Below are 10,297 nucleotides of genomic sequence, written 5' to 3'. Positions count from 1 at the left end.
CAAATTTGTGCTTGAAAAAAAGTTTCTGTTCTGAAATTTGAGGTTACATAAAAACATCCTTCATTCCTAATGGGGACTGATGCATTTTAATGACTACTCTGACCATTATTGGGAAAACTGGATACATAAAAAAGTACAGGATATTCAGGGATCTGTACTTTACTGACACTTTCAACTGAGAGAAACAATTGTTTTGTGATTATTTTGTTACATATTAAGCCATAGTCGTATGCAGTCAAAGCCTTGTGGGAATTGTAGCCTAGTTACTGAATGCTAACAAAAAAGGCTAGTTATAGTTTTTTTTTTTTTCATTGTTAACATCAACTTTTATCATCCAGTAGATTATGGAGCCCTGAAAATTCCACCTTTCCAGAAAGACTCTGAGAAAATCCCCCGTGCAACAGTAAGCAGCAGTAGCAGCAACAGATGTATTTTGAAATATGATTAGTTCATAAACACACAAAATGCTGTGGAGTGGTTATACAGTGCTTATAATCATATGATTAAAGCAATTATAGCCCACCCGAGGTGAGCAAAGACCCGCCACTCCCCTGCCTCTGACTGGCTAGTACTCGGTTAGGTTTAGGCATGAAGAGTGATGATTGGTTAGGATGTTAAGAATATAAGTGTAAGCTATGAGCATGCGCGAGCACACACGCCAGCTCAAACGATTTACGGCACGTATAGACAGCCGCAGTCAGCTGTTGTCGTCAATTGGTGAAGCTAGGTGGCATCCACTAAACATGAATGCCATGTGTTGTTATGATTGTTAATGTTTAACTCGAAAGTTGCACGAAGCAAAACGCTATGTCGAAATCGGTTCTTCCACAGTACTAACAGTCCGCACGTATACTGAATACTCTTCACATAGCTGTTTCTTAAATCTGTCTTTTAGCTAGCTCGGCAGTAAGTTAGCAAAGCCAGAATGGCTGCACTGCGAGCAGCAAAGCAAACTTTGCGGAAAGAAATAAAGCGACGTGTTGCAGCGCTGAGTAACGAGGAGAAACAACGACAATCTCTTGTCGTTTCACAGAAGGTAAGGGAAGGTAACACCGACTGGAAGATTTCCAAATTAATTCGTAGTATGGAGTAAGCAATTAGCTTTGCAAGCTATGACCAGTTAATACTATAAAAGCACCGTTCTCTTCCTACTGGCACTTTTCCTCACGGGTGAAAAGTCAACACACCTTCCATTAAAATGTTTTCCAATTCCCTTCCTTGGATATTGTTAAAATGTGTGAATGTGACCCAATACTTTTAAGAATTCACAGATTCCGTTTTTAAATTGTGTAACATGAACTCTTATTTAGAGAAAATGTTGCTTTCCTTCCAATAAAACACATGACATCAGGAAGGGAATAATTTGTGTCAGCCAGAGTTGAAAATGGACAGTTGATAATAAAATAAAGTGATTCTGGTGTCTGTAAACCATGCCGAATTGATAAGTTAATCCAGCTACCCTTACAGAAGTCTCAAGTCAGGTCGAAGTTGTTATTCTGCCGCTGACCATCAAATTAAATGTTACGTTTTCATATTTCTGAACGTAGTCTGACATGGTAACTGTAGACTTAAAACACGTTCAGTATTGGTTCAGCAGATTTGGTGTGGACTATCTTGTGTTCACTACATGAGACAACAACATGTCTGGACATAGCAGGTGTAACTAATAAACATTAATACGGACTCACTTTCATTCACAGTAAGTGTGTCAGTGCCAGTGAGCCACCACCATAGCAGTGTCCTTGCAATGAAACTCCTGTATGTATTTGATTACATAATTAATTTCACCTGTGTTTGAGAGGTCAAAAATATCTGCTTTGAGATTCATAATATTAAGAATTAGAGGAACTCCGTCTGTGCAGATGACTGAGTGGGCATCAATTCTCCATAGGCATTAAAGAATGGCTCCAGTTAATTACAACTTGGGTCTTATTTGTGTCATTTGGTCATCTATCAATAATAATGACATTTCACTCAAGTTAATTGCTGAGATCTGGAAATGCAGCAACATCAGAAGTCAGAGGTGTCAAGAATAATGTGTAACATGTGATCAGACAGGTTGGAAACAAACCTCTAGGTCTGGAAGAGAAGATGAATGTGACCAGCAATATTATAGACTGATAGACTGAATCTTAATTTGTGAATCAATCATGGAAGATTAGAATCTTGATTTTAATGTGAACATTATTATTTGTTTTGACCTCTGCTCGTGGGCTCTGATAACCACACTGATTCTAACTTTCTCTCTCTCTGTGTTTTTCTTTCAGCTGTTCAGACACCCCAAGTATGTGTCCTGTAATCGGATTGCAGTGTTCCTCAGCATGGATGATGAAGTACTGACTAATGAAATCATCAAAGATGTGTTTAAATGGGGTAAAAGCTGCTTCATCCCCAGATACAACAGCAGCAACAGGCATATGGACATGCTGCAGCTCAACAGTCTGCAGGACATGGAGATGCTGCCTATGACATCCTGGAACATCCAGCAGCCTACTGAGGATGACCACAGCCGAGAGGAGGCCCTGGCTGCAGGTAATGTACACAGGCACAGACGCACACGCGCACACACACACACACACACACACATAACATCATCTACAGTCTAAAAAGTAATCTGTCTATTGCTGTTTAACAGATCACATACTTATTCATAGCTGTTAATGCATTGCTTTGGTACTTGTAATGCAATTTTCAGTACTAACAAACTAATATTGGGATTAGCCAATCAATATCGGAGCTTTTACAAGCCCTGTAAAAATGAGCATTACAAAACAAATGGCCACCCTCCAACAGTGATGATTCACTCCTGAGGAAGAAAGAGCAGGGCTTCATGTGCTGATCCTTTTGCTGTAAGATCACTTCAAGATCTACTTTAGGAAGTCAGAAATAAAAATGTTGGAAGCTCATATCAAGAGAAACTTTAAAAAGTACCTGAACAGACGCAGGCAGTCTGATACCCTGCAGGGCGCCCTGGAAAAACATATTCAGTACAAGTGGGAGTCACTGAAGTTCATTCATTAATACAGAGTCGACCTAATTTGAAGCCTTTTGAGTGATGGTCTAATTATGATGGATGATTATGATGAATCGTGATTATGAGGATATGATGTGCTCAGCGTGAGCTTGTAAACATAACAGACTAAACATGAGGTCTTGTTTAACTTAAAAAATTTTTTTTGTTTGTTTGTTTTTTAGTATTGTAATTGACAGTATTGGCATGTTCAGTTAAAAACATAGTTGTTTGGCCCTAAACTGTGGAATAGTTTGCCACTAACTATTAGATCTTCCCCTCCATTGACATAATTTTGCCTTTATTTGATAGGGACAGTGAAGACAGACAGGAAATGTGTTTTCTTTAGCCTCTCGTCATCATGAAGACATGTCTGACCACACTCTTCTGTTTTGTATTTGTTTGTATTTTATTTGTTGTTTATGTGGGGTTGTTTCCTCTTATGATTTTATCAAGCTATTCTCTGTTTTAATCAATTACCTTATATCCTCTTATATCCTGTTTGTATTTGAGCATTCCTGTATTTTAGCTTTATTGCAGTCATCAAATAATCCAATAATTTAATCTCACTGTTAGGTTTGTTGTTTTAAAATGTGCTCTATAAATACATTGGCTTGACTTCACTAGTTGTGGAGCCAGAATGAAATGACACAGAATCACCAGCAGATAGAGCTGTTGTTCTTCTAAAGATCCAAGAAATAACTCTGCGCAAGGTCCCTCATCCAGTCAGTTCATCTGACCTCTGCATTTACCAAAGCACCAGCGTTCATGTATGAGCTTCCCCTGGAGGATCAGGTTTGATCATGGTATCACAAATCTAATGAGTGACTACAGTTGAGTTTAAGACACCATTTCTTATTATCAGCCTACTAATACCACCAGGTCCCTGAATCTCTGACCTTTGACTTCATATGTTTAGATTTCCTCTTTGGCTGAATCCAAATATTTCCCACAGAAATGCAGCAAATTCTCACATTTGAAAGGCTAGAAAAAGAGAATGGTTGGAATATTTTACTTATAACAGCAATGATGGAAACGATTGGTTATCAAAATAGTTGGCAATTATTTTTCAATTACCTAATCAAGTAATCATTGCAGCTCTAATGTCAACCGCTATTAAAGCAGCTAACATTAAGCAAATCCCTTCGTTATCTCAGTATAAATCTACTATAATGCTCTTGAAAAATCAGCTGATCCCTAATGGATGCTCAATTTCGATCTTAGAATAATCTGCTGTCCTATAGTGTCCCATCATGCATTTGGACATTATCGAAGTTATGTATGCAAGAACATGATGCCAACATTAATAAATGTCTTAAATCTTATAATAATATTTATCGATTAGCCATTCACATTAGGCTGTAAGAAAACACTGGAAACAAATGCATATACCTAAGTTTAAGGGCTAAATAGCTTGACTCAGCTGTGTGATACTATCCAGTCACATCTTTTTACAAAGCCTATACCAGCGCCTTATCATGCATTTATTGTGAAAAATCACACATGCACCAGTGACCGAGGCTGTAGGCACATCTTCACTGAAAACCTGGAATTTATTTTCTCTTCCGCTGTCCCACTCACTTTTCAGCTGCACCTCATGTTAATAGTCCATACAGGTGGGGAAAATGATTTATTACTGTAATGTCATGCACTGTTGGGAAGTCAATAATGATAATGTGAACATAAATAACTCTCCTGTAGGTAAGTTTAAATGAATGAATGAATAAAACAAATTTGTGTGAATGCAGCTTGTTTTTTCATATCTGCTTGCTGAGTGGTTGGGAAATCTGAACATTATTATCACTGTACGAGGGACCCAAGGTGGATTTATTGCTACAGAGGCTATTGGTTGTGACAGACTCAAACCATTGTTTCAAAGATACATTTTCCTTGTCACTCTGATGTTGTTAGGAGAGATAGTGGAGAGTTTATGAGCAGGAAACATGCACTCTTTTGCATTCTACACACGTTTAGTCAAAAAAAAAAAGAAAAGGTTTTTAATAAGCTCATAGTGATTAATGACGTCTCTTCTGCCTCAGATAGTGTGCACTAGCAAGAGTTGTGTTCCCAGCAACTCCTAACAGTTTAGGACTCCTCCGGAGCTCTCTTAAATGTTGGCCAAGATAGGAGTGACTTCCTAAGTTAAGAAAGCTGATAAAATACTTCTATTCCTAATCCTAAAAGTAGGACAACATTTGTGTCACTCTGAAGTTTTGGCCAGTCTGGACTGATTTCCAATTTAAGACACTTGATAAATATGGGCCCTGATCTGCTCTTGTATCACTGTAACCCACTGCAGCACACGCCTAAGATACATTTAGCATCACAGTAGTTTAATGTACATTTCCATAATAATAATAATAATAATAATAATAATAATAATACTTTTGTCTATATAATAATACTATAATAATTATGTTGTAGCATTTCGAGGAAAAGCAGTAATAAGTTGTAACTACTTAACAGAGGGCTTTTGAAAAGTTAAAATAATGGGCTTAATCTTACAAAATGAAATAAAAAGTGTAGCTTGACTTTCCATTTTTTGTTCTTTATGTTGAAAACTGCAACAGTTGACCAACAGTGTTTTTATAGTAAACAATCCCAACATGACAACTGAACAGCTTGAACACATCCTTTTTCTTTCCCTCTTTTATCCCACTTTCCCCACTTATTTCTCCCATGTCGTCTCACACCGTGTGTGGGTCTGGCTGACTGATTCAAGTCTCACACTACCTCTGATGCATGTGCACAATTTTTGAGCCCCCTTAGCACGTGTGCCAACTTACATGAGTTTTAGAGCATCCCAAGCCCCTCAAAAATGCATTTACCAACAGAGTAATAATAATCTCTACAAAAACAATAACTCCGCCCCTTGGTTCTCGATGCTCGATGCTAATATATGCTTAATCAGGACAACAGGTGATCATGGAGGAAGTATTGAGTTTACATCAGCAGCAAATTAAAACAGGAGCAGATCAGAAAACAGGAAAAAAGTTTGAAATTATGAATAAAGACCTATTTAATATTTAAATGGTAAAATTAAGAGTGAAGGGTACTATTTGAACTTTTGCTGCATTAACATAAGAAACGCGAGGGTAGATATCTAGATTTACATCAAAAGGAGGATGTCACTCAACACGACTTAGGACCAGATTAACTGTGAAAATGGCAGTGAAGAAGAAGAGCTCATAACACAGTTCAGTGGTGAGGCGAGATCACTAAGCTAAGAAAACAAATGATAACTGTGAGGGAGCAGCAGGCTTCCCCTCACCAAGCAGGTGCACAGCTCCTACTCACACAGTTTGTTGATTGATGCGTCAGATTAGATGAATTTTCAGGATGTTTTTGTTTGACATGTTTTCTAGTCTGTTTCTGTTCACTCTCTGAGGCGATTTTCCTGGGATCAGCACTGTCATTGAGGCGCGGCCATCAGAGTGTTGTTGACAAGGGCCTGGTGTGTTTAGTCAGCCTTGTTGGGACAAACCAAATGGACAGAGGAGAGGGGGGATGTTGGAAAGGCGTGGGTTATGTTTGGTTTGGGGTGTAAATATTTATGTTTTTTTTTTTTTTTTTGAGAACTGTGTAAAGGTAAAGATTAGCTACAGTACATGTGTAGACTAGATGTTAGTTTGTTTTTGGTCCTGGTTATGGGTAGATGGGGAATCTATGTCGCTCTCCAAAGCTGGAAATATACGGTCCAATCCCAGTGTCCTCCCTCAGAGACTCACAGACTTTGAGGCTCGTTCCCAGTAAGTCCATGACGGCTTAGTTCTGTCCCACTGTCAAACCATCCAGAGCACGAGGGCTCTCTAAAGACATTTGAGCCCTTTCTGGACACTTTCCATAAGTCTGCATTTCTGCAGACTTTGCCTGAGGGAATTACCCAAAGTTCATAGCGTTGTGACATTAAACACAGGGTTACCATAGTTACCAAGGGTTGCCCGGAAGTGTAAAAAAAACAATAAAGAAAAGGCCATAAAACAGAAGAAATAATAAGATAGAAAAACAGTTAACACACAAGCATGAAGGGAACGAACCCTAATGTTAGCATTACAAGAAAAGAGTGATGACAGTATAAACACAGAGCTCACTGTGATTCAGAGTAGTGTGTAGTGTCTGTCCGATATGGCATGATGATAAATTCCAAATCTGCTTTCATCAGATCTGATCCAGTGTTCTTATTTTGTTTTCAAATAGGGAGTGAAGGAAGGGAATGAAAAATCACAACATCAATTGTGTGCAACATGTTTTGGCATCGTTAAGGTAACATGCTATGTCATATAGTGCTGCCCCTTTCCTCTTTATTCCGTTTGAGTCGCTGCAGCGTCTCGCAGTCGATCACTGACCAGGTGACGAGAGTTTAGTCTGTGAAGGTTCAGGGCTGAGGCCTTAGAGGTGACATTGGGATTGAGCCTAGCTTTGTGTAAAGTCAGTGAAAGACAGAGCTCTGCCAACATGTGAATGCTGTGTTTCTTCCTGGTGGTCGTGTATCTCAGTAGTTGCTGCCATCCTCAGTTAAGTAAGGGGCCATTCTCCCATCCAGACTTTACAATAATGTAGTGATCTTGATTCCAAAATATTTACTTTGGCTGAGGTTCAACACTACCTGAAAAACCCTGAGGCTCTTATCAGAATGTTAATAATAAAATTATGACATAATGTTTAGCATATGTCAAATTATGAGCACAGAACATGTTCATGGGAAAGGAGATGAAGCTAGATATCTATTGACACAAATCAAATATGTATAAAATGTACACAAGTCATCACAAGAGAGAGACAGAGTTGGAGCAGCAGGTCCGCTGGAGAATGTGCAGATGGTGTTGTTATAGATGTTAATACTGCGATAAATGCAGTCAAACACACACTTTACTGTAGTAGCAGCCTTTAATGAGCTACAGTTCATTGACAGTAATGTTTAAATTCACATTTGATGAACACACTTCCGGACCTCGGTGAATCAATCTGAAAACACAAACATCCTCTGTTTGCATGTCTTCTGATTATTTGTGCTGTTCTTCCATAAATGCATGAGGAGAGATTCATCTTCTAAACACACAAACACAAACTACAACTCCAGCAAATTCAGCATGAAGGGGACATGAATGTCTGTAACTAATTACTTTGCAACCCATTCAATAGTTGTATTTCACTTTAAACCACATGATCATTAGCACTTGGGAATATTTTTGACCTGCAGCACCAGAGCTCTGTTTTCTACCTTGTACCAGTGGCTCTGGCAATTTGGCATGCAGGGGTTAGAATCATCAACTTATCTGCAGACTTCAAATACACAGTCACATCTTGGACGAGGGTTTTCCAGACCTTCATTACTGATGACTCTGTCTGCTCTCATTATCCAGGAGGTCTGGACCTGATCTTGATGCCAGGCCTAGGTTTTGACAAAATGGGGAAGCGTCTGGGACGAGGGAAGGGCTACTATGACACGTACTTGGAGCGCTGCATCAGACACCCTAAAGGAAAGCCCTACACCATCGCCTTGGCCTTCAAAGAACAGCTGTGTCAGGAAATCCCTGTCGATGACAACGATGTGCTCATTGATGAAATCCTGTATGAGGATGATGACTAGCGAGTCAATCACCAGTGGTCAATGTTTAATTGTGCACTCTCATTTAATACAGATACACACTTTTTTCACTGCAGACATTTTGATTTGTTATGGCAGGAAGAGCTGAGGTGGAACTAATGAGACCAAGGATGGGCCTCTGGAATCTCCTATAGCAATACAGCCATCGTTAATGTTATTATTTCCACCTATGGTTTTCCTGCCATGACTCAAAATATCGTCTGTTGTGGTATCATACAGGTTAAGCTGCTAATTCAATGGCTGTATTGATAATGTGTGTTTAAGGTACTGAAACCTGATGCTTTCTGTCAGTATTCTGCTCCTAATATCAAGCTGCTGCTGTTGCTGTCAAGAGCTATGAACAGGCAGGTTTTACTGAACACTAAATACTTCAAATGGAGAATTCAAATATTAATGGACAATTAAATTAAAAGAAGTGCAAATAAAGTTGGCCTGTATGTGTTTCAACATAGGCTGATGGACCCTCATTGCCTTTACATTCACGTTGTTGAAGATCCTTCCACCTCATTGTGACTGACAGCATGCCACAGTGAAGCTCTTGCCCCGTTTTTGTAAGAAGATTGGCAACTATTTAGCATCACTGCTGGAGCACAGAGGAGACTGACTGCGTTATTACTAGTTGGCATATTGAAGCTGTATGAAAGTTTAATTAGTCAAGTAATGCATGCAGATTCAATTGCCCATTTTGCCCTTTAAACTCTGTCTCACCCTTACTCTTTCCAATCTAGTAATGAGACACACAGATGGTGAGAGAGTGACCTAGGCTGCGGTCGAAAAGTATTTTTTTCTTAGGAAGGTTCAGACTGAGTGAAATGAACTGAAGTATCAGAGCTGCTCCACTTCTCTACATGATAAGGAAAGGAGTTTCAATGCTTCCTATCTCATCTCCTTTAGCCTAGGAAACACTGGAGCTTCCTTTACAAAAGGAAAGGAGAAATGCCGTCCCACAATTCCTTGCTGCAGCAACAATTTAAGTGATGCATCATTGTAGTTTCACCTTGGCAGAGCCAAGTAAATGTAGAAACAACAGAGAAACTGTTTTATATTTGAGACTCGATCCAAAACTGATGGAAATACTCGTCTGATTCACTGAAGCCCAAATCCACAAATATGAATTCTTCTCTTTGAATCCAGTCAGGAGTCATCATGAAGAACAAGCAGATTGAATTTATAGTCAACAATATCATCATCATAAAAACATATTATAGCCTGTACATAAATGTTGTCTCACTAAATCCCCTCTCATTGCGTAAAGACCTAAAAATTAATTTTATCTACTTAACAAATGTCAAAAGCTTCTATGCCAGAAAACTATATACAATTATGTCTGAATATAATTTATTCTGATCTCTTGCTCAGTTCATTATTTCTATTTAATTACTATTTTAATGGCTCAACTTTCTCTTTTTATTTCTGTCATGTCATTTTATAATTATTTCAACATTTCAGTTGTTTGTTTGTTTCTGTGGTTAGGAACGGAGGATTTATCATCGTCCATTTGTTATAAATGAAGTTGGTTAAAGAAAAGAAGCTTAGTGTAAGTGCAGTTGTGTTTTCTCTGCATTGTGTTTGTCTTTTCCAAACTCCTCATGAAAGTCCTTCACATCTTGGTGTGAAGTGGTTAGGAAAGGAGATTATTTTGACTTTTTGATCTCAGCCCTGGACTTTTCTGAGTGTAT

The 10,297-nt window shown here is 38.7% G+C and overlaps 1 protein-coding gene across 1 annotated transcript; it reads left to right on the top strand.

The window, feature by feature from the left end:
• Nucleotides 1-712: 712 nt before the first annotated feature.
• Nucleotides 713-10,016, top strand: mthfs (methenyltetrahydrofolate synthetase). Its single transcript, XM_022740675.1, has 3 exons — nucleotides 713-1,036; nucleotides 2,268-2,532; nucleotides 8,374-10,016. The coding sequence occupies exons 1-3, from the start codon at nucleotides 926-928 to the stop codon at nucleotides 8,598-8,600; spliced, it is 603 nt and encodes a 200-aa protein (XP_022596396.1). The 5' UTR covers nucleotides 713-925; the 3' UTR covers nucleotides 8,601-10,016.
• Nucleotides 10,017-10,297: the final 281 nt, after the last annotated feature.

This window comes from Seriola dumerili, unplaced genomic scaffold (genome assembly GCF_002260705.1).
Source record: "Seriola dumerili isolate Sdu_G_001 unplaced genomic scaffold, Sdu_1.0 BDQW01000003.1, whole genome shotgun sequence".
Classification (NCBI taxonomy): Eukaryota; Metazoa; Chordata; class Actinopteri; order Carangiformes; family Carangidae; genus Seriola; species Seriola dumerili.
Note: the sequence above shows the minus strand (reverse complement) of the source record. Positions and strands in the feature narration are given on the sequence as shown.